We start from the raw sequence: 24,973 nt of genomic DNA, 5'->3' as shown, positions 1-24,973 counted from the left end.
GCATTCGTTATAGGGTGGGCTGTAAAATAAGAAAAATAGTGTCCTGCCGGCACCGCCTGTGGCACAAGGGGCTTTAATTAAACCACAACAGCCTCACGGTGCCGCGCGGCCATCGCTCCCAGATCCACAGTATACCGCCAAGCAAAAAGGTTGCGGGGGAGCCCTCACCCCTGCGGCAGGCGCGTGTATCGCTCGGCGCCGTCGGCGAGCGCCGCGTCCTCTCCTCCTCCGGCGAGCAGCGAGGATCCCTGGTGCAGGAGCGCGGGGTCCTCCTTGCGGCGCAGGTTGGCCTCGAGGTGGCGGACAAAGGAAGGCGCGGGCCCCGCGCCCGGGCCCTGCGCCGCCCCGCTGGCCCCGGCGCCCGTCCTCGCTCTGCGCAAGACGCCGCCCACGCCGCCCTCCGAGACGCCGCCGCCGCTCAGCAGGGAGCGCTGCTGCTGCTGAGCCTGCTGAGAGGACTGCTGTTGCTGCTGCCGGGACGGAGACTGCTGGTGCTGGTCGCTGCGCCGCCTGCCCAGGGGCCCCCCTCCGGACTTGGGCGACTTGGCTCCTCCGCCCGACTGGAGCGCGGCGCTCTTCTTGCCAAGGGTTCGGCCGCCGCTTGTGCAGCAGTCAGCCAGGGCGACGCGCACAGGGCCTGCAAGGGGAAGAAGCGCCACGGTTTGAAGCGACGCAGGCCTCGCTAACTTATCTGAAAACGTTTCGATTGGATCCCTCTGCTCTGGGCAAGAGTGAGATTATGTTAGGAACGGTATTTAGCTTCGCAAAAGGAGGACGTGGCGGTGCTCGCTCGAGTCATGCAACACAACAAATCCCCCACAAACACCCTAGTCATGCCGCCCTCAAACCTCCTTTCGAAACGTGCTCATAAGGCCCTTCTACGCCGACAGGGCACTATCAGTAGCGGCATATGAACACAGGCACGAACAGCGCTAGGATCCCGCGCCAACTGAGCTTCGACAGGCTCAAGAGCTCCCGGAGAACAACGCAAACGTCCGCTGCACGCCAGCCGCGTTCACGCAAAGGGGGGCCCGAGACAGCAAGCCGGCAATGTCGCCACCAGCGACAGTCGTTTCGCCGTTCCTTATATTCGACTCAAAATGGTCAACATCGCTAACTGTTTTAAGTTGGAGACAAGCTCTCCAAGAAGAGGGACCAATCCCCGCGAGCACCACGAACGATGGGAGAGCGTTTGCATCGGCACCTGCAGCACCGCAGGCACACGGACACAACGAGATACATGTTTCACTTGCCACGCACTCCTGCTTTCTGCGCGGCTATAGGAAAAGAACGCAACTAAGCGAAGAAAAAGGGCGTTTCTTGAGAGTACGCCGAGTGCACCCATCCAGGAGCGCACATCAGGTTTTCCAACGCATTAAAAATAATAATAAAGCTTCAGTGGAACTTCCCGTCCGTCACTCTGCAACTTGCTATTATAGGGGACAGCGCTAGTATACAGGACAGCTGGCAGCAGCTCTGCCCGCCGTTTCAACAACATGCCGAGAAAACTTGTACAGGTGCAGTAATTACAAAATTTCCACCGCATATCACAAACGAAGTGTAAGCGGACAGACAGCCTGCCCTGCTTTGAACCAAGTGTCAGGGGATCTATGCGATTTTACACTGGCTGCGCTTGGGTGGATGACAATGAGTAATTACTCCCTTATTAGCAAATCTGCTCTCTGTATATATATATTATATGTGTGTGTGTGTGTGTTTTACGCGAGCGAGAGGCTCCTCCGGTGGAAGTGGTCGCGGTACGCCACAGCTGTCGAAGGCGGGCGGACGAAAAGGCGCTCGATATCCGCCCTCGGCCCCTGATTGCCTCCCGATGACAATCTCCGCGCGCAGCCGAGCGAACCAACAGCCGTCATTTTCGGGCCGTAATTGGTCCCGCGCGCACGGTGTCTCCGCGCGTACACAGAGCACCGCATCGGCGACCGTTTACGGCGCGGCGCCTTTTTCCCAGCCGCCCTTCCTTACGGACGCCATGGAAGGAAAGGAAGGCAGCCAGCCGGAAAGTTCCCGGCACGCCTCGCTTTTCTAAGCCGGCCAGGGTGCGTGCGTTGGCTAAGGCGGTGCAGCCATGAGGCTACACGAGGCTACACGGCCTGCGCGGTGTGTGCGGGCGTGCACACACATTGCACAGCCAAGCGACGACGCGGGAGAATCAAATGTGTGCGCGCGAGTGAGTCGGAGGGGGAGAGCACGTACCCGTGCGGAGGAGTCGCGAGCAATGCCGCTTAGTGTTATTACGAATGAGGGGAAAAAAACAACAACACAAGCAGCGACACTTCCAGTCGAGGTAAGGCGAAGAACCACACACCGAGCCGAAAAAAAACTCTAAAAGTAAACGTAAAGCGAAAAATAAACGGCAGGAGAGGGAGTGTGGATCGGCGCAAGGATTCATAGGACGGGAACGCTTTCGCTGTTGTTGCGCGCAAGGGAGCGAAATTAGAGCAATCATAACAGCCAGGAGGGACAGGGAGACGAACACGCCTGGCGTAAACGAGAGAGTATGCGGCGAGCGAGCCACAGGGGAGAGACGCGCGCCAGGGCGATCAAGACACCAGCGCAAGCGGCAGGCCGACATGCAGCACAAATGCGCCCCGTCGGATGACTCCCCCCCCCCCCCCCCCCCCCCCCAACTCGCTGAGGGGCGCGAACACTCGGAGGGAGGGGGATGAAGGGGGCGGCGGTGTAGTAGTAGTAGAGGTAGAAGGCGCGCTTCCCGGAAACAGAAAAGCCCACTTCCGGTCAGGGGAGCGGCGGCGAGAAAACACCGGAAAGCGGAAACGACCGTGTCGGTCTCCCCCTTGAGAAGGAGGGGAGCCCACACGACGGGAGGCGACAAGTGCGCAGACACATGCGCCGCTTCTCAAGGGCGAACAGGCTGGCTGGCTACGCCGGAGAAGTCACTGGGTTATTAGCGCAGCCGCGGTTGCGGAAAGTAACCACGGGTAGTAAGTAGCCCCGAGGTTAGGGTACCTGGATGCCGTAAGTACATGCAGGACGCCGAAGCCGAACCATGTGCACTTCTCTCGCCTGCCGCACTCGTCTCTACGTTCGAGAAAAAAAAAAAGAATGTTTTTGTGTCATTTACTGCCTAACTCTGGCGTGACCATTTCTCGTGAACTCATGCGTTTCCACTACGAAGCCCCCCACCCCGCAGAAAAAAAAAAATGAAACCATCTAGGGGCAAAAGCTTAATAATGGTGGAAAACAGCGCAAACTGAGCGAGGCACAGAAGAAAGCAGCACACGAACTCAGTCGGCAAACACTGCACGGACAACGCGCTATTCGCCACAGAAGGGTGCCGCTCCGTTGTGTGTGTGTATATATATATATATATATATATATATATATACGCATACACAATGCGCTCGTGTTGTTACGTTGTACACCATCTTCGCACCAACACGCCTGTAAATGGGCCGCTTCATAAAACGCGCCACGCAACTCGTCAGTTGCGGGTTGCAGAGCAAGCAACAGCCAGACACGCGCGGCGCGTGACAGCGTCAACGTGAAATGACACCGGCTTGCCGCGCGCTTGCTGCCACGGTCGGGAAAAAAAAATGTATACGAAAGAGCAGCGGCTTCGCGGGTCGGATGACTTCAACTCGATGCGGTCGTGGCCGGATCATCATCCCTACCCGCGAGTGCCTTCCTCGGCGCTGTCACTAGGCGGGCCTCCACGTGCCAGGGCGTAGTACACGCACGCAAAGCAACCTTCAACATCGACCTTCAGTACCGGCTGCAGCATATCGGATGGCGCGCGCGCAGCAAGGTGTACTGGTAGCTTCAATGTGAAAGAAAACACCGTTGGAGACAAGAACGAGCCCCGCCGCGGTGGCTCAGTGGTTAGGGCGCTCGACTACTGATCCGGAGTTCCCGGGCTCGAACCCGACCGCGGCGGCTGCGCTTTTATGGAGGAAAAACGCTAAGGCGCCCGTGTGCTCTGCGATGGCAGTGCACGTTAAAGATCCCCAGGTGGTCGAAATTATTCCGGAACCCTCCACTACGGGCCTATTTGTTCCTCTCTTCTTTCACTCCCTCCTTTATCCCTTCCCTTACGGCGCGGTTCAGGTGTCCAACGATATATGAGACAGATACTGCGCGATTTCCTTTCCACCAAAAACCAATTATTATTAGACAAGAACGAACCCCTGCACTGAAGCCGGGGACGTGATATGTCTTGCGGGTATCAAGTGTCCATAAAACAATGTAGCAAAAATAAAATAAAAGTGAGCTTCTCAATACTACTTGCGGATGACCATTGGCTGAATGCCACTCATGCGTTCCATCACAAAAGGTGGGGTGCACGCTCACTCGTGGCCGGCTGCCCAGGGATAAAAGCGCGCTTCGGCGCACCGTCAATTGCGGCCGGGTCCACGGTACACAAGTGTAGTAGGAAGGTGCATCAGCACCTTGGCCGAAGAATGAGCTGCTTGTTATGCGACAGCCGAGTGCGTTTTGGCTCTTTTTGTGAGCGCGGTCGACTGGCTTTCGTCTAGTTTCTGCAACACTTAGAGCAATGCGTTCGGCTCTCTTCAGCGCTGTGCGCTCGCTCTTCGGTCCGACAGGGCTGAACGACACTAAATGTCCGAAGACGAGAAAAAAAGAAGGGTGATCAGTTTATTAAGGATTTTTTTTTTCATGTGTCGAAGCAACCCTGCGGGGTGTGAGCCATGCGACAGATCGCGTGGGATTCTGTCACGTGAACCTAACACCGAACGAGAAAACATGCTCGGTTGTGAACTTCAGGCATCTACTTCGGGCACAAGCACAAACACCACTGCGACGCAAACGCAGAGGAGCGGTTGATACCGTACAGAAGAAAACACCACCGGGTCTTATGAGAGCGTGCACCCGATTCGGCTCCGGCGGCCGCCATTTTTGAGCCCGGAAAGCGCATCGAAAACCTCGGCCGTTTCGTTAATCCGCCCATCGCCAACCGGTTCCCGCGTACACTGTGGAAGCTAGCCACAAAGGTGGCGCCCGTGACGTCACTCGAAAAAAACAATGTTTAAAGAAAAAAAGAAAAACAGCCGGAAATCGAGCCGACACTTTTTCCCTTTCTAAACGCGCACAGGCTCGGTTTCAAGCATTCTGGAACTCGACCCCCCGTCAGTTCTATTATGCGCTTCTCGTGACCGAGGACCCCGCAGTGCGCGCTTGGGCGTCTTCCACGTTTCACGCGCACACGCCGCAAGCTCGTGCCTTTCTCTCTCCACGCCGCACACACGCGGAGGGGGGCAGCACCTGTTGTACGGGGCCGACGTGAATGGGGTAGGGGGGGGGGGGAGGAGGAGAAAAAGCAGCAGCGGCGGCGCACTCACGCCACGCACCGCGGGTCTCCGGACGAACGAACGAACGACTCATTCGAGGATTGCTACAACGTCGCCCACGCGCCATCACGCAGCGACCCGCGAGCAGCGTGACCCGCAGGCACGCAGCAGAGCAAGGGGACGGCGACGCTTGAGCAGCGAAGGCACAGCGGGGCTTGTTATTCGCGCCGGCGCCCTGATCTTAGTTAAGGGCCTGTCGTGACGTCAAGACAGCGTCAAGCCGGGTTCTTCTCGAAACTACAGAGAACAACCAACGGTTCGTCGACGGTGACACAAGGGGGAAGCGGCCGCACAAAATCTGCAGCTGTGTGGGCATCGATCGGAGCCAACTCGCTCAAGGCCGCATCATCGTTATCGTCATCGACCCAGTCGAGAAACCACTGCAGGACAAAGGCTTCTTCTTCCTGTAATCGTTCCAGTTGCGTGCCAGCCATACGCACAGCACGCTCCAGCTGGTTTCCTGAGCTAGACATTTCGGATGATTTTATAGACCACCCGCAATTGCCTTTTCCACACCTTGGTAACGCCAGCTCTGACACGGCCCCGCCGCGGTGGCTCGGTGGTTAGAGCGCTCGGCTACTGATCCGGAGTTCCCGGGTTCGAACCCGACCGCGGCGGGTGCGTTTTTATGGAGGAAGAACGCTAAGGCGCCCGTGTGCTGTGCGATGTCAGTGCACGTTAAACATCCCCAGGTGGTCGAAATTATTCCGGAGCCCTCCACTACGGCACCTCATTCTTCCATTCTTCTTTCACTCCCTCCTTATCCCTTCCCTTACGGCGCGGTTCAGGTGTCCAACGATATATGAGGCAGATACTGCGCCATTTCCTTTCCCCCAAAACCAATTATTATTATTATTATTATTATTAGCTCTGACACGCTATTCTATAAGACCACCTGTCCTGCGTTACAGGTGACAGGCCAGGAAAAAGAAATATAGCATGCTGAGTGACACCGAGTCAAGCTGTGTCATATTTACCCGCTCAGCTTCGCACCGTCTTAATTGAAGTAAAATTCGATTCACAAAATGACCCGTGGGTGGCTACCAGAGCCGGTATCGGCCCTGCAAAGCGGCGGTGGAGGCAGCACACAAAATCGTCACAGTCTGTGTTTTTACCGTGCCGTTTCCCCCATCGCAGCGAGAAGGTGTGTGTGTGAGAGAGAGAGGCTCAGCTTTTAACAACAGCCCAGCAGTAAAATAAGCGGTTTACATAAACGCACTAGACATTAAGTGCCCCGATCGAAAGGTCGCTCCGTGATTAACGAGTTTGCCGAGCGCTTTTATCGCTTCCCAGATAAGCCACGACAGGCAGAACTATTTCACACCGAAAGAGCGAAACCTCGTTACCGAACCGCACAGTGCGCGAGCTTTCGGGAAGCGAGAGCAAACGACTCACAAATCACGCTCTTCTGTCACTAAAAACTTCACGAACGCTGTGTGTGTACACACGATCACGCGGACACAGATGGGCAGGGGTGTTTGCCCCCTTTTCTATCCACGTGACCACGAAGCTTGCAGGGATAAGGTGACCGCAGATGACACGGGGCAGGCGTTAACCGCAGGGGAGATGCCTTTGTCCTGCAGTGCGCGCAGTTACGCTGAAGACGATATCTCACGAGAGAAATGGCATCACCTAAGACCAGTTACAAGTCGTCACACAAAAAATCCCCCCCCCCCCCCCTCCCGGCCATACACAGGGATTATTCGCCCACAAGGAAAACACTGGGGAGTACACAAACGTAAACGTCTTTCACTCATACTCGCAAACACCAATAGTTGGTTGCGCAGTAATTAACGTCCCCTTTCATTACTGCCAACACATGCTACGCACACACGATTAATCCGAAAGACTTATTCTGCACACGTACGCTCCGATTCATCTGTACTCAAATCGCGGGAGGGCTGGAAGAAGCTGGTGTCGCTAGGACGCCTGGGGCAGGCAGTACTTCGTACGTGCTGTGCCCAGTACAGGGTCAGAAGACACCCGCAAAGGCTCGAAATTCCGACCACCGGCGACGACAACGTTGGCGCCAAAGCAACCAAGCGATCGTACGGCCTTCCTTCAGCGAACGATTAATACTAGAGCACATTACCAGAGGCGAGACTTTTCCCCCAAGGCTCCATCCACGCTGCAGAATCCGGGACGCCGATCAGCGCAAAATTCAGAGGTACGCAGATTGTCGCGTCACCTGCGGGCTGCCGGCGACACTGCCTTTCACGAAATAGGCGACACTGTCGGGCAACTTTGTTTGCCTTTTCTGTCGCCTCCTCGGCAAACCATTGTTGTTTGCAATAAACTCTTGGACTCTTTTAAAAGCCAAGATGGGCACGGGAGATGCCTCGGATTAGGAAACCCACGGACTGCGCGCCAAGCAAAGGCGAAGTCAACGCGACTCGCGTAAAGAGGAAGCGCGGCTGGAATATGACGCGACGAACTGGGGCTAGTTAACAACGCGAGTGACGTCTTTCGGCATGGGACGAAGTTACACAATCGTTCCACGCCGGTTACACGACGAGGCCAACGGAACGGCGGAGAAATACCCCAGCGTGTGCGCGCTCGTACAACTCGAGACGGTGACGATAACGAGCGCGGCGCCTCGTAAAGGAAAAGAGAGAAGGAGAGGGTGAAAAAAGAAAAAAAGAAAGAACACCACGCAACCCTTTCTCCGGGATGGGGGAGTTGAACCATTGCGCAAGGCAAGCAAGGCGCGCGACAGCGGTGGCAAAATCGCCACGACTGGCCCGCAGCCATCGCGCGGTAAGACAAAATAAAAAGACGCGCCGCGACTATTATCGAAGAAAACCCGCCATCTCACGTGACGCAAGCGCGCGCCTAAATCGCAGCTGACCGACGTTGAAGACGTAGTGTATTACGTCACGAACGAGCCGGCGGCGTGTTTTTTTAAAAAATCTCCTAACCGTGCGCAACATAACGATGCGGCTCGGGGATGAAATACGCCCAGAGACCTCAGAGGAAAGAAGAAGGGGAAAAAAAAAAAGCTACTGCCGCAGCAAGCACGTCCTTCGGGTTGGCCTTCCGAACGACGAGCACAGACCTCGACTGAGGCGAGAAGCCGGAATGCGACATTAACGCAGGCGACGACGACGGACTATACTAAGCGCATCTCCCAACGGCTAAAGAGAGGAACAGTTGTCGCGGGCATAGAGAAAAATGCGGCCTCAACGCCTTCACCGCTTCCACAAACCGCCGTGAGCCTGCACACTGGAAATGTTCACCAATGATTAGCGGCCGGGGAGGAATTACAGTCGGGGTTAATTAATAACATTGCCAAAGAGCGGTTTTCGTGCCTTCGGAGTGGAAGTGAACCGCGCTACTGTTCAGTCTCCTCGATTAAGATTTGCTCGCTTCTCTGTTCCCGTCTCAACTGTTTTCCTCGCGTTTCATTTGCCCGCCGTTACAGTACTCGCTTCGAACGGTGCTGTTTTAGGCGATACCTCGCGTGCTGCACGCGACCTAGTCGTTCGACCGCTTACAAAGCGAGCACTGATAATGTGAACTGGCCACATGTAGGGAAAGGGGGTATTCCGGCGTCGCCAACGTTACATCTGGAGACACCAGACGCCGTCGACGAAAGCCCGAGAGGTCGTCGCCGCCGTGCGCTCGAAACGAACTGCCTCGTTCGCAGCACCTTTGAGGTCGCGACGTCAAGAAGCGCGCTCCTTGCTCTCTGCCCTTACAGAAGCGGGCAGCAACGGAAGAAAAAAAACATTTACGGCGGCGGTGCCCAACAACAATGGGCAGCAGCAGTGCACAGTGGCGGCTGCGTTCCTCCTGACAATGGCGGGCGAAAAAGACAATGCGGCCATTTGCGTCGCGGGTCACGCGGGGGGGCTGCGGAGGCCAACGCGGCACACACACACACGGGGCAGAGGCAGCAGCAGCAGCAGCGAGCAAGCGCTCCTCATTGGGCGCCCATCAGCCGGCGCAGCGAGCGAGACACCGCGACGTCTGCCGCCCAAGACAGCCGGAGAGAATGGCTGCTCGGGCAGCAGCAAGAAGAGGGGGGGGGGGGGGGAGAGCCATTGAGGACAAAGCGCCATTCGCGGGAAGGAACGGAGCAGCTCGATCCGTGCCGCGCCCGTCCTCACAGGAAGAGAAATACGCTCCCGGCTCCTGCGGACAAAGGGGGGGGGGGGGGGGGGCGCTCTCTTCCGCGACGACCGCGTGGCGGCTGCGAACGATGGCGACCTTGGGAGGAGAGCGTGTGTGTGTGCTCTCTCGTCGGGCGACCGTACGGTGGAACAGCCCAACTTGGCCCAACTCGTTCCTCCTGCAGCCTCGGAGAGAAGAGGGAACAGCGCGCTCCAGCACTACCACGGCTGCAAAGGCAATCTAGGGGGGGAGAAGCACCAGGGTTTGAGGAGAAAGGGGGGTAGCAGTCAAAACGCCCCTCCTTCCACATTAGGATACATACGCATGGCGTAGCCACGGAAACAACACCGGAAGAGAGAATGGAAACGGTTATCCTAACCCAACAATACGAGTGTCGCTATCATACAGCGACTAAGCGGAAAATGTGGCAGTTTCGCCGGCAGGCTCGGGAGGAACAACACCGCTTCTTTCCGTTTTTTTTTTCTTTTCTCGCACGGAGAAAAGGGTAAAACCTGCGAGATCAGGAACAAATTATCACTCCACCGTGACACTCGCAATGCGAAACTTCACTCATCGTCGCATGTCTTGTTTGGTACGTGTGCGAGAACGAGGAACCCCTGAGTCGTCGTCGATGACGATTCCCCTCGGTCGACGTCGCCGCTCGGCTCGAAGACCTCTGGCTCGAACACGACGTGACAGCAGTCACACTAAGCTCTGAAGGGCCAAGGCTCAGCCCGAAGAAAAACAAACCGCAGGTGGCTTGACGTACGTACAACGCTCGTAAGAACACTTCTCGTAAACGAGTCAATGCGGTCCCCTCTCCTGCGCCTGTCCCCTCGCCTCGCCAGAACTTGGCGATATATAGTTTGGAGTTTGGACTAGATGAAGAAGCGAGATCCTGTCGATAGCCCAGCGCTGTCAACGGGACATGGCAACAAGGCCAACGCAGCCGCCCGTTTCGTGTCGGGTGAATCTCGCGCCGTTTCCGCAACACGATCTCGCGTTGCAGCGCGAGCCGACAGAGCCTCGCGTCCATCGCGCGTCAGGAAACTCCAACAGCAACGCCGTTCGTTCTCCATTCGGGACCGACCGGATACGAGTGTCGCATTCCAGCGCGCTCGCCGCTTAGGGGCCGCGATAGGAAACCGACGCTGGCGAATCGAACAGGTAGCTCCCGCGTACGTGAGTGCGGGCCGACACTGCAGCGACGACCCAACCGACCCAGGCCTACAGATACAGGCGCCACACAGTCTTTTCTTGTCGTCCGTGTTCGTCCCTGCGACGGCACTTTATCGCGAAAGGCGCTGAGAAAACAGTTCTCTTTTCTTGTTCGTAAACTATGCGGAATTCGGCCACGGTGGGTTTACACAAACTGCAAAACGCCCATTTCTGCATAACGAGCGTCTCCAGGGCCGACAACATTTAGTAACGAGGCGTGATGGAAGTTGAAGGCAACGAGCGGTCGTGAGCACGAATTCAACGGAGACATCTTATGGAGAGCTTGGCAGTAACTATGCACACTGGAGACGTCGCCAGTGCCCCTATACGTCCATCAATAACGTCGCGTGCTAACAGAAAAGCTCCGAGGAAGGCGAAGGTCCATCTCGAGCGGGTAAATCGCTGTGCGGAGTCAGCGCATGTTAAATGCACCCCAGCTGGTGGAAACGAATCCAAGGCACTCAACTACGGCGCCTCCTCGTTTCTCCCTTCTTCACCGTTCCCCCAATGCGTGGTTCGGGTGTCCATCTTCAGTGAGACCGCCGCGCCTCTCATTACTAACTATTATTATCGCAGTCATTATCATTATTCGCCGCATAGCAAACGTAACGTTTCTATAGCATTGCCGGGCCTAAGTCGCGCAAGAATATGTTGACTTTTACTGGCCCGCAATATCTTGTGTGTCTATATATTTTTGTTGGCAATGAACATTAAAACAATAAACGTGAACAAAGGCACAGAAAAAAAAAGAGACCAGCTGAGCGCTGTGTCCATGCACCTTCGATTGTCTGCGTCCCCGTCGAACTATGCTAAATCTACCCCCCCCCCCTCTCTCTCTCCCAAAAAGTACGGTATATCACTGACGCCTGAAACGCAGTTTGTGTAGCGGCTGTGTACCGTCCGCTTGTGCGTGAAAAACGGCGATGTGCGATGACTTACCACCGTTTCTCATCCGAGCTGGCCCACTCGAAAGGGAAAAGAGACTCCGAGCAGGGCGAGCACACACCCTCGACGACGCCACGTGCCAAAATGCGCGGCCACCGCACTACGAGACCTCGCGAGTGCCAACCGCCGCCGCGCCACGTTCCGGCGACGGCGAATCACGTCCGATCGACTCAACGCCGGGCGAAGGCTGCTTCCGGAGCCCGTGGGAATATCTCGGGAAGTCGGATGACTCGCAGGCGAGAGGCGATAGGCCGCCGCCGCCGCCGGCTGAGCATGACTGTGACTATCGTCGCCTCACAGCGGTGAGTCATCCGAACTCTGGAAGGCACAGTTCGGCCATGCTTCACCCATTAACTCACACTCGCCAGTTTAGCCAGTTTAACGCAGTCGCAGAAGACCTCCTCCCGCAGATACAAGGGTAACCACTGGAAAACCGTAAATGAAGCCTACCCTGTAATTTACAGTTTGTGACTTCAGTACAATACATAAATTTAATTCCTACAACGAGTTCGGTTAATTACGAAGATTTGCTTATCAAAGCGCGAGAAACGTGCACTGGTACAGAACAGCCACAAAGGTCCCGCGCCGAGAACAAGTTCCGCACGCTCGGCACGTGACCGGCAGGATTTCGACGGGGGTCAGCTCGAACCAGAGAGAACAAAGACAAGATCTTTCCGGAGCCCTTCACCACGGCGTCCCTCATAGCCTGAGTCGCTCTGGGACGTTAAACCCCCATGAACCATAAACCACAAGATCGGGTGTGCCGGACGAGCCGATACCTCCCCCAAGATGTTGAGACTACCCCCGAAACCCTGCAGTACGGAGCCAGTCACCGGTAGCCCACAGCGAGGTTTGGGACCCGAAAATGCATTGGCAAGTCCCATCCGGCAACGCGATGTCCCACATTTTCACCGCAAATTCATCGCGCACCACTTCACGTGTTTCATCAGTGCAAAGATGCCGCGCAGAGATAACCACTTCCAAAGCGGTAAACGTTTCTTGCCTGGTATTGACCTAGAGAACATCACAATATTTGAATTGAAGCAACGCCTCGGTGGCTCAGTAGTTAGAGCGCTCGGCTATTGATCCGGAGTTCCCGGGTTCGAACCCGACCGCGGCGGCTGCGTTTTTATGGAGGAAAAACGCTAAGGCGCCCGTGTGCTGTGCGAAGCCAGTGCACGTTAAAGATCCCCAGGTGGTCGAAATTATTCCGGAGCCCTCCACTACGACACCTCTTTCACTCCCTCCTTTATCCCTTCCCTTACGGCGCGGTTCAGGTGTCCAGCGATATATGAGACATATACTGCGCCATTTCCTTTCCCCCCCAAAAAATACAATTAAAAAAAAAGCAACAGCCTATGCAGTACAGTTGTAGTTTGCAGATAGTGACTACTCTTAAGTACCCACCCGCATAGTACTGGCCCAGTGATGATTCCGCCCAGTATGCACGAGCAATCGTACGTGCATCGTAATGACCATATAGTGTACTTCGTAACCTCCCTCTGCAATACGAAATGTGTTTCGCCATTTCCTAGGACACAGCCGCACTTGTTGTCTATTCGCTCTGCAACTCGCGACGCGCGTTTGATGTTGCGATCTCGTACAAACGGAACTGCAATGAGCCAAAGCTGCCTAAGACCCGACCGACTCTTCTCCCATCTCCCGAGGTACAGGACAGGCCCCAAAGAGCCGCCCAGGAGCGACGCACAGAGGCGCCGTGAATCAGCGGCCGAGGAAGCAGAGAGCGGCAGCTGCCAGACGTGAATGAACCGGCCGCGCGAGAAGAAAGGCGGCCCGTTGCGCGCATTCCTTGGAAGTTTGCCTGGCCTCGCTCGGAAAAACGCGGCTTCGCCGGCCACGAAGACTTTTCCTTCTTCCAACTGGCGCTCGCTTTCGCCTCTCGCTGGACGGCTGACGTCGGCGGCAGAATCGGGAGGGGGGAAAAATACGCCCGCGCTGGCATGCTCCGCGATGAGTACTCGGAACAGAGTGCGGTGGCAAGCGCCCTTAAAAAACTTCCGGGATGCGTGGCTGAAACAAAGCGCGCACACACGCCATTCGCGCGGAGATCGCCGGAAGGGGCCGTCACGCGAAGGAAATACCCCGGACAGCTAGCTTCTCCGCTGGCGGTGTTGCGGGCAGGTTTCGAAAGGCGCGAAGAAGCGACGGACACCGTCCGTATATGTGGAGTCGCGAATGTGAAATCTCGAAACAAACCACGGCTTCAGGTAAATTGCCCCGATGGACTCGGGACATATCTCCGAAGTTCCTCAGCGCGAACCGATACTGCAAGGCACGGGTAAATTTCGCATTAGACCACCGGAGAAATGCGACCCGTAAGCTCGTTCATGCTCAGTCTTGGGATTCAGACATTTTGAATTCCTAACTTATATTCTCTGCTTGCAGCAGCAAGGAAATGTGAGTTCGCCCTGATCAGTGCACGAGAGTGAGCTACTGCTTAAAGTTTGCAGCAAAACTTTGCTAGCGGGTGAAGCAGAACGGTGTGACAAGGCCGGAGTTTTCACCTCTCTAGGTTACGAGGAATACGCATAGTATTAGGTGATAAATGCGGGCCGCTCAGACCAGCCTCACCCTCGCAGCACAGGTTTACGACCGCACAGCTTAATACCGGTCGACACAAGGAGGAAACAAGGGCCCGAGGAAAACTGACCCGGGATCTCTTCCCACGTAGCAGTGTTCGCGTGTGTGCCAAGTTGGTTCACGGAGTTTTCAGGAGACAAAATTTAGCGCAACACAGGCGACAAGCTCGAGCTATATACAAGCGCGCCACACATCCCGTCCAATTGTATGCCGCCTGTGCTGCGCTCAATTCCTTCTAAACCTCAAAGGAGAACGCAGATTCCGTGTCTTTCCTACTAGAGCCGTTTTAAATTCACTTTCGTTTACGGAAATGTCATTTATGAATGCTCGAGGCGGCGGCGTTTTTATGGAGGAAAAACGCTAAGGCACCCGTGTGCTGTGCAATGTCAGTGCACGTTAAAGATCCCCAGGTGGTCGAAATTATTCCGGAGCCCTCCACTACGACACCTCTTTCTTATTTCACTCCCCCCTTTATCCCTTCCCTTACGGCGTGGTTCAGGTGTCCAACGATATATGAGACAGATACTGCGCCATTTCCTTTCCCCTAAAACCAATTAATAACGTGTCTAAGGAAACGCTCGCTCCTAACAGCGGGGACCAGTTGTTCGAAGCATGAACTCGGTTGCTTTCACTGTGACGAATAAAGTTATTAACGTCGACGATACACGTTGCCGGCATGTTGTACAATGTGTAATCATGCGCCCAATGGCACTCCCCGAATAGCAAAAGGGAATCGAGGCAACAGGAGCTCCTGTACCTTGATCACTCTCGACTCTCTTATTCGACCGCACGCAACGATAGGGCGAAACCAGTGCAGAAAGGCAAGGGCGCGATAATTATTCGAGTCACCCGCGTACCGTGACCGGAAAACGCGACATCGATCCGATACAGACTTAATTACCGAACCTGCGGGCGGTTATATCTATAAACAGACTGCGCATACATTTAGATAGCGGGCGAGACGGGCGAAGCAGCTCGGCCCAGTCGAATGCCCTCGCAGGTTTCCCGGCAGGGCAAACACGGCCAGGTCTTATTTTTTTTTTTCATCTCTCCGCAGTCCTTATCAGCACGAGGAGAGGTGAAAAAGACACCGGAAACGACACGCGCAAGATAGTCGCGCGCAGTAATCGGCAGCCGAATACTGGGGAGGTTTTTATCGCCGCAACGACGCAGGGAAACGGAGACCCAGACGGCCTCTCGAGGAAGCGCTGCCAGACAGCATCGGCTGCGTCGAGTGCGTGCAGGGCGCAGTTGTTGACATCGACGCCCCCAGAGAAATGTCGAAGCCGCCGGCCGGACTCCTCCGCGGACGCTCTCCGAGATCTGCCGCTGCGCTCCAAGTGCGCGCGCGGATTGCTCGAATCAAAGCAGCGACGTAATCGAACACTCGAAGGGGAGGAAAAAAAGCAAAAAGCATTCCCAGTGGTAGGTATGCATGGTACGGCAGGTTTAACGTCCAAAAGCAACACATGGGTCCAAAGCGACACGCTTGCTGTCAGTTGCCTGCTCCGCACGACCCGCGTACAGTTGTTGTCGCCCGAACCGAGCAAAACCTGACTCAGGCGCCATTTTCTTTTTTTCCTTGCTTCATCCGTCAACCGGGATTGATGCACTCAATGTGCCGCATTCTTTTACACCTATCCAAGAGCGGAAACGGTCGGGGCATTTTACCGCAAACGCAACGCACACACGACACAGGAGGTATCCATGAGTGTATACATGCCCGCCGGTAAAACAAAGCCAGTATTAGCAAGCTCTTACGATAGGACGAGCAAGCTTCTTTACCACTAGACTAATACCCCTGTCGCACGGGCACCGCAAAGGCATTTGGGAGTCAGCTCCTTATATCCAAAGGCGAAGGAGAGCAGTTACATGGCACAAATGTTGCGCCTTTGCCGCTAGGGGCCTTGGAGGCGAAGGCGCCCGTCCCAGACCTTTGGAGCCGAAAGGCGCGGCGTTCGACAACCTGCGATGCACAAAACTTGCTGTTGCTGATGAGAGTAGCAGTTGCAGCTCCTTTAAGGAAGCGATTAGATTTAAAAAAATTGTCTGAGCTCAACGAATGAATAGAATGCCCCACTTTAACTTCAAAACACTCACTTCAGTCGCCTCTTGCACAGCAGCGAGTGCTAAGCCTCAACGACTGTTCCACCTTTGGGCTGCACCGTGTAGCTGCATGCGTCGCTGCTCCTTCGAGCTCTCGCTCCTATGACGGAAAGAGGTGCCTTTGCTGCAGAAAGGCCCTCGATGAATGCCGTGTGACAGGGGTACAAAACTGTTAGTGATTTTGAATACCGCACGCGAGACAACTGTAACTCCCGCATGCAACAGCGCAATCGCTGCTGCATGCAGCGTGTATTCACAGCAAACAAATATGCGCGCACCGAACACTTTACACGCCCGAAGCAGAGAAAAAAATGGGGGAAGAGGGAGTGGGGTGTGCATCGCCGCCGAAGCAGGGAGGGAAGAAACCGCCCACCGGACGCTGATGCATGCTTTTTGTGCGCGCATCGTCGCATTATGCATACCCCTAATTACGCCCCTCGATGAACGCTTTTGCGCCTCGGGCGAGCGTGCGAGAGAGGCGGCGGCGGCCTCGGGCGTCACGACAGGAAAGTTGCGTCGCCGGGAGACGAAGAAAAGCGAAGCCGACGTCAGAGTGCGCGCGCGCGTGTGGGAAAACGGCAAAATGCCGAGGCCTGCTGGCGCAACGCTGCGCTGTATGTGCACACCGGTGAAAGGAGTCCTACACAAAGGGAGAAAACAAAGATGCAGACACATTACAGCGCTTCAAGGTCCGTCCACACGCTCTTAGCCGCGCTCTCATCATCGCTCCACCATGCATGTCCAGTGCGGTCACCTTATCGCCGCAAACTTCCCAATCCCGTTGGCACGCCTGACTGTGGCGCCCTCTGCTATTTAACGCCTTCGCTTAAAGTTCGCTCAGCTTGCCTATCCGGGGACATCAGTTGCCTGCTGTCCCCCGCACTGCGTATGCCCTGCCCGCGTCAGTTTTCTTGATTTCAGCTAAGATCACCACTGACCGGCGTTTTTTTGTTCCCCGATACACACTGCGTTCCCCTTGCTCAGCTCTCGGCCACGTCGGAGGCTGGATACACAAGCCCCTCGCAGTTTACGCGGGACATCCGACCGGCAGGTGAGCCCCATGAAGATAATCCCATTACGGTAGTCAAGCCGCCCGCAAATGCAGAACCGCCAAACAAATAAATCGCTCAAACGACATCCCGAACTCCCTTACCACGTGTAACCCTACCACCTTGGCATCTTTAATGTGCACTGACACCGCACAGCACACGGGTGCCTCGCTATGCGAGATGAAAACGTTTCACGAGCAAATCAAAGGCGGAGGGAAGGGATGTAGGAGGGACTGCCATTGGCACAGGGTCGCCGCAGTAGTGGAGTGCTCCGGATTAGTTACAACCACCCGGGGCTCTTTAACAGCACACGGATGCTTTTCGCATTCCGGCTCCGTCGAAATGAGGCCGCCGCAGCCGGGATTCGATACCTCAACCTCGTCCTCAGATCCCGAACGCCTCAACCATTGGGCCACTGCCGTATTCCCCCGCATAGCACCGGGGACGCGAAATATTCAGACGCCGGTGTCCAGCCTTGTGCGATTAGGCACTGCATTATCCGATACGGGGATCTTACGGGGCCGCGACATGCGCTTTTTCGCACTGCTCTCGGACCATGTATAGCAGCGATTCGCCCGGCGCCGCGCACACACTCGCGGTGAAAGGGGGGGGGGGGGGGGGGGGGGGAATGGGGCCCCTTACAAAGCTGGGGACGCCGACGCAAGGAGCGCGGCCTTCTCAAGGGCGCATCGCTAGCACGTCGCGCCCTGACAGTCCCCCCCCCCCCCTCTCCCCCTTTTTTCTTTGCGGCGCGTACGACTGGAATTTAAATCGGACCCTCCTCCTCCTCGAGCCTGCCAGCGTCGCTCAGCGTAGGAACCCTGTCGCCGAGGGAGGCCTGTTGATTCTGAACAAAGGGCTCTAAGCTGCGCGCGCACGCACCGGATCCAACACAATGGCCCGTGCCACCTTCGCCACTACCACTACCGCCAGTACTACTACTACGGCGTGGCGGCGCCCGCTGTGACGTCACGGGGAAAGCTGGCTCGCGGTTGGCGGCGCACGCGGCACGATCAATGGAGCGCCGGACTCATTCACGGCTCAGTCCACCGGCGAACGCGTACGCAGGGGAAAGGGAAAAAGAACAATGAAGCCGGGAGGCCGGCCGTGACGAGACAAGGGAATGCGACGCGCTGTGTCCAGGGCCGCCTTCGGTCACAAGCCTGCCCGGGTACAAAATGTACGTGCGTACCGAGCACAGACTTCCAAGTGATTGACGCGATGGCAATTAAAGACTAAAAAAAGTATCTCATGCTTTGAAACACCGCGCGGCTTAAAAACTAGGTGCTGTTGTGCGTGTCCTCGTAGGCAGCAGACTCACTGGCGAATAAAGAGCACAGAGCAATTTGAAGCCGAATCACAGTTGCTCGCGTATTCGAGTAGTAGCAGTACTAGTATGGTAGTAGTAGTAGTAGTATCAAAGCACTGGAACGCACCGAATATTTCTCAACAACACGCAACCCAGGGCAGGGCCGCTGCACCACCACCGAGAGTTAGCAATTCCAGCACTTTCTTGTCTATTTTCTTTCCCGTTTCGTGCAGAAGAGTGTCTCGAGCCGGTGGACTGCCTGCCTGCCTCCCCCCCCCCCCCCCCCCTTTTTTTTTTTTCCTCGCCGTGTCCTCGTTTACAACCGAGCGAGGCTCAAAAGAAGAGCGTTTTTCTTTTCCTCGAAGCGAAACGAGAAGGCGCGCCGCCGCGACGGCTGCTGGCTATCCAGCCAGCAAGAAAAAGACGGCCGCCTTCTTCCAGGCGTGCGTGCGCGAGAACGAAATAGAAGCGGAGGCGGCGGTCGAGCCGTGACGACGATCGCGGTCCCTTTTTCTGAATGAAGGCCCGTGGCCGGTGCCTCCCAGCCGAGGAGGGGCGAGGCAGCAGGCGAGGAGGTCCGATTGAGGACAGGCCCCAGCGACGGGCCGCTCCTTGGCGGCGCCCAGCCGTGCCTACGCAGGGAGGGGGGCCCACGGCAGCCGGCCCCGAAAAGGCCTACGCTCGGCCGACACGAGACGTCCACCCGCAATGGCGGCGGCTGAGAGCTGCAGCTGTGCGTGCCACGCAGCGTTCACCCCACCATCCCCGCTCAGTGGTGGTCCTTCCTCAGCGCACCGGCCAGACGCCGACCCCCGCAGCTGCTCAGTGTCGGGCGCGCTGTGGTAGTACATTACACGCGACACCGGGCGACGTGCCCGGGTGCTCCGCGAACTTTTGAACCGCACCGCCGAAGCGGGTGAGACTGCTGGTGGTTGGCGCAAGGCCAGACTAGAGTCGTAACGGGGTTCCGGAACGATGCTCCCCGGCGGACAGAGAAAGGGCCGCTACGTACGCTAGACAAACTGCGCGGCATCCAGTGCAGAATGTGTACAGTTAAGCGAACGAAACTTCCTTCATCCGTACGCCCACTGTATGTGGTGCTCCGCAGCTGGACTGGCTATTTCGGTTCACTCTTCCGACAGCCCGACTGCGAATGGGAACCCAGAAGTGGGCGCCAAACCGAATGCCGGAACAAGTGGCAGTGGTAATAAATAACGAGGGACAACAGGAGGAGAAACTGACCCTGCACATCGGCATCCTCTTCCTTGAGTGTGCGGTAAGCCGGCAGCGTGAAGCAACGCAGCATGATGACGACGACGAGGAGCTGGCGCCGGCGGCCCGCTGCCACACACCATGGACCGAAGGAAACGCGCACGTCGCGAACACTCTCCCGCTGCTGCAGGAGGGAGGTCTCGGAAGAAAAAGAACACCAACTGGTCGGCCTGCCGATGGTGCTTCAGCCGCGGTCCGCGTATCACACGGGCTCGCTCACGTCACTCGAAACACAGAAGACACCACCCCTCATCCGACGAGACAGCAGGCAGGCGAGCCGGTCTGCTCAGTGTTAGATCACGGCGAGACCCACCAAGTGCGCTGGGGCGCGTGACGTTAGTCCTAGTTAGGCAGACGACGACGCCGGTGCGCCGGCGTTCCGACGATCCGCGGCGGCGGAGCGCCTGGCGAGCGGAGCAGCACGTTCCCGGGAAGGAGCCATGACGGCGAGGGTCCTCCTCGCTGGGCACGGGGCGGGTTCTTCTTCTTGTCGGCAGCCTCTCCGACTCGGCGACGGTGCCGGCCGGAGGTCATCCGGCACGAAACCACCCGATGATGCTACAGTACAACGTCGTCGGCCCGAGTCCGCACTCAGCAGCAGAAGGAAACGAAGCCGACCCTCGCTCCCTCTTGGCACGCGTTCAACGCCTGCGTGGGCACCACCAGACCGGGCCCCTCTCTTTCCAGCAGGGATCAAACTTCTCGCGGCGGCGGCGGATTCGACGCTTGGTCCTACGAGGCCTCCATGGAGCAGCGGCGCGGATTACGGCGACCGACCCGACGCTACTACTATCCGTCGTCGTCGCCACTACTACACCAAAACGTGCGTTCACGCAACGCAGAGAAAGATACTAGAAAGGAGGAAGGAAACGCACAAGGGGGAAAAGAGAAGCAAACAACTGGCGACAAAGCGGCAGAGCCCCGTTCCCCTCTCCCTCTCGGTTCTCTTCTCTCCAGAAAGAGCGGCAGGCCGGCTGCGTAGGCACCCAAAAACCAACTGCGCCGCAGCAGCAGCAGCAACTCGCAGGATGGAGCACGGAGGGTGAGGAGAAGGAAGGAGACGAACAACCCCTAACCAGTCAGCCAGCAGCCGGCCGGCTCTCTCTCTCTCTCTCTCTCTACGAGCCGTGCACGGAGCCACCGACAGCAAATAAACACACACCGCAGAGAGGAGCAGCAGCGCGCTCCGCTTTCTGTTGCTACTTTTATTTCCACGCAGTTCCTTTCACCCTCCTCACTCACACTATCTGAGCAGGCGAACGAGCCCTCCCTCTCCGACCATCCTCGCGACTGGACGAAAAGAAGAAAACAAGCACGGCAAATGCAGGAGGAGGAGGAGAGAACGAAAGAGGCGGCCGCGGATGAATGAACCGGGAGTGGAGTAGAGGAGGGGAGCAAGAAGGACGACCGGACGTGACGTTTCAAAAAGCCGTGGGAGTAGACGCGCAGCAGGAGGCGGCAAAGAGAGGAGCCGGAGGAGGGGGAAGGATGGCGGGAAGACGAACGGCGCATGCGCGCGTCCTCCGTGCCACCCGGCCTGGCGCGCGTAGCTGCGTGGACGTGAGTGCTTGTATTTATCTGCCGCAGAAGAAGCAGAGAGCGCGGGAGAGAAGCGGCAGGCCGGCGCGCTGCCTGCTGCGACGACGGCGCCCGCGAGGGCTTCATGAATGAACGTGGAGAGGACGACAGCTTCGAGTAACCCTCCTCCTCCTCCTCGGCTAGCGCGCGCGCGCTAGCTACTCTGAGCCGACTGACGAAAGCGAATGATGAAAAAAGCCAGGAAAGAAGTAAAAAGGAATGGAACAGCACGGAGTACGATCAAGAAGGGGATGAAATGTTGCAACGATGCAGTCTGACGTCACGAGCTATACGCTCGTATGTGCGCGCGCGCGTGCGTGCACACTCGTCGTAAGCCCTGCTCACGGACTCCGCATCCCACGCCCTACTCGCATCGAGCTCGCATGACACCCGAGCAATCTGAGAAACCCGGAGAAATCACACACACACACACACGCAAGAACAAAAGGCCGGCTTGGATCTAATTTGATCCCGTTTCAGGCACCACTTTCGTCGACGACGCTCTACGCCCGGCACTTTTCTCCTTCCTCGAGTAATCCCTGCGCAACACCCACATTTGCTGCTTAGTACGTCGCGACAGCGCTGGGAGCACTAGCGCCTCGTTAAAACGCACCGCGGCGCAGTACCGCAGTCGACGACGACTTAGCGTCTAGATGCGAGTCGATACAAAAACAAAAAAAAAAAACGAAGACCACGGATAAAGAAGCAGAGCGGAGATCCACTTTTCGAACTTAGGGGCGGCAGAAAACGATCCCGCCCACGCGCGCGACTATTTTCGAACGCGCACGAGTTCGCTCCACCGGGAGAACTGCGGGGGCGTCGACGGCGCTGCGATCGCGCCACTCCCCCCCCCCCCCCCCCCCCCCAAGCTAAACGCGAGCTGTGTTGTTGCGTGGCAGCTTTTGCTGCGACGACGCGTCAGCGGTAATTGCTGCGAGTTTATTACCAGCAAATATATTGGGACGGCAGTGGCAAATCGTAAAACGCCGCTTGAGTACACCGACAGTAGAAAATCCTCCGGGCTGTGTTGTGAAGACTTCGGCCTTTTTCCGTAACGGGAGTGCTGTATGCACATCTTTTCCCTGCTTGCGTGCCTATGGCAGTGTGGCAGCTCTAGACTAACAAGAACGTGCGGCACATTCATACACTGGCGCAACGTGGACTTCAACATGAATGTCAAGAAACGAATGTGACGCACGCTCCGCTGTAAACCTGAGTCGCATGAAATCCCGCGTTTTTAAGCGATGGCTTGGACATTTTTCAGCAGGGGAGGAGGGTGCAAGTTTTCCCGTCAACACAAACAACTGACGGTATTTTTTGGCACCCAGTGGCCGAAAATAAACGTGCCATGCCTCAAGTGGGTATCAGTCGACAACCAGATAGTTACTATGCTACCATGAAAATAAAATACGATGATGATGAAACCTTCGTGCAGGGCAATTCTCACAGCACCCTGCCAGCGCAGTATGAAGTTCACCGCTCCAGTGCACTTGATGAAACACACAGGGGAACGATCGACCCTCGCAAAAGACGCACTAACGCCGAAGGACTTTAGCGCGTTACAGCAACTCTCTGACTCCAGAGGCGGGCTCGAACCCGCGACCTCGCTGGCAGATGAAAGCCTGCGAGAGCCACCGCGGCAGGCTAAGATGACTGTGTGCACGGTCCCAGGATACTTCACTGCCCACTGAGACGGCATATAGCACAGTGGCCGGCTGAAGATTCTGATGCACAGAGAAAATGCGAACCCGAACGATTTACATGATTTATGCGTTTCCTGTAGCGTTCAATTATACGCGACTGAAAAACCAACACGATTCGTGTCTGTCATGGCGCGGTGAGTCACGCCAAATGAATGGCAGGCAAGGAAGACAGCAATCGGTTAGGCGGTATAAATACCACGTCACCGTGTGAACTGATAGAGCATAGATAGAATGCTATCTACCCTCTTCCGGCCGCCATTGCGCCGCTCGAAGGAAAGGAGGACTTGGAAGCCAGGAGAGGACGAGATACGCGCATGATGACCGCGATACCGAAGACTGATGTCACTAAGCGCGTGTGACACAGTATACTCAGCTGCCCCGTCCGAGCGTCGGTTACTCATGACAGCAATAAAACTGTACTCATCTCAAACCCAATCAAAAATTTTCCGTAAGCGCAATTACGGTTCGTCGACACTTGCGCACATTATTATCAGCGCTCGTTTCAGCATATAGTTACTGATTCATAACTAACTGACCTTGCTGCCAGTTCAGCTCTACATCTCTCTACCTCTCACAACCTGGACAACGAGAAAGAATTCCGAAGGATGGGAAGTTGGGCGAGTTGGTCGCTACTTCATTCATTCATTCATTCATTCATTCATTCATTCATTCATTCATTCATTCATTCATTCATACACCAGGGTGTACAGGAGGCCAAGGAAAAAGCCGTTTTACGACGGCTTGAGGAGCCCCTGGCCCCCAACAATACAGTGGCAGCAGAAGACACAGAGATAGTGAAAAAAATTATTACAGCTTAGCGATAACAAAGAAGATCGATTAAATTATTAGCGCGTAAGCATGCACAAGTATAACAAAAACATAGAAGGTTCTAAACACGCACACATATGCACACAAAAAAGAATATCGTCCAGGAATGTACAATCAGGTTTTGAATATAGCTGTTTAAACTCAGAGGGGGCTAATTTCAGAATATCAATGCCTAATCTATTGTATTCGTTTAGTAGCTTTGGTAACGAATTTTGTAGAATTTGTCTACCGCATGTTAGTACGACATTTTGGAACTTTAGAGTGTTCTGTGCTTCTTGTGGGATACTCTACTTAGAAAAAGCGCGATGAAACGCGGACAACACGAAGAAACCACACACGAGCGCCGCGTTTCTTCGTGTTGTCCGCGTTTCATCGCGCTGTTTCTAAGTACAATGCAATACCGACTAGCCCGGAACCTTGCTCTTTTGTGGGATACGCCAGATTATTTTGTGACAAGCCTGCTATGTTTGAAAGAAGAGAGATCGAGTGTTTTTTGCGCTCAAATAGTATTGGCGGGACAATATGTAGCGGTATAAATCGTGTGATCTGGTTACGTTATGTTGTTCACGGTTACGACATGTGCAAAAGACGGATGGCAATGAATAACGGGCCGCACAAGCATGACGCGATCAACTGACTGCTTTACTCAGAAATCCCGCATATAGAGGAAAGTTAAAACAAACAAACAAACAAACAAACAAACAAAAAGAGCGAAATGTGAAATGTGTGATACTCGCACTTCGATTTTTATTTTCCAATTATCCCCTTCTGAGTGCACGTCTCTCACTGCAACATTGCACTCTAAAAAAAAAAAATCATGTTATGCGTCCCGGCAGCCCGCTTCGACAAACAATGCAGTTAAAGGAGTATAGACACCTAATTTTGGTGGCACGTTTTCTTCTC

General features: G+C 55.7%; 1 protein-coding gene across 3 annotated transcripts in view; it reads right to left on the bottom strand.

The window, feature by feature from the left end:
• Positions 1–20,779, bottom strand: part of Shc (SHC-adaptor protein) — a 33,794-nt gene extending 13,015 nt beyond the window's left edge. The window contains exons 1-2 of one of the 3 annotated variants that reach the window (XM_077658191.1): positions 19,932–20,779; positions 169–637 (exon numbers count right to left, since the gene is read on the bottom strand). In XM_077658191.1, the coding sequence (XP_077514317.1) occupies positions 169–637; positions 19,932–19,995 (533 nt within the window). In that variant the 5' untranslated portion in view covers positions 19,996–20,779. Of the gene's footprint in view, positions 1–168; positions 638–7,440; positions 7,545–11,618; positions 11,764–19,931 lie in introns of those variants that run through there. The other 2 variants (XM_077658192.1, XM_077658193.1) reach the window with 2 other exon arrangements.
• Positions 20,780–24,973: the final 4,194 nt, after the last annotated feature.

Source organism: Amblyomma americanum, chromosome 3 (genome assembly GCF_052857255.1).
Source record: "Amblyomma americanum isolate KBUSLIRL-KWMA chromosome 3, ASM5285725v1, whole genome shotgun sequence".
Taxonomy (NCBI): Eukaryota; Metazoa; Arthropoda; class Arachnida; order Ixodida; family Ixodidae; genus Amblyomma; species Amblyomma americanum.
Note: the sequence above shows the minus strand (reverse complement) of the source record. Positions and strands in the feature narration are given on the sequence as shown.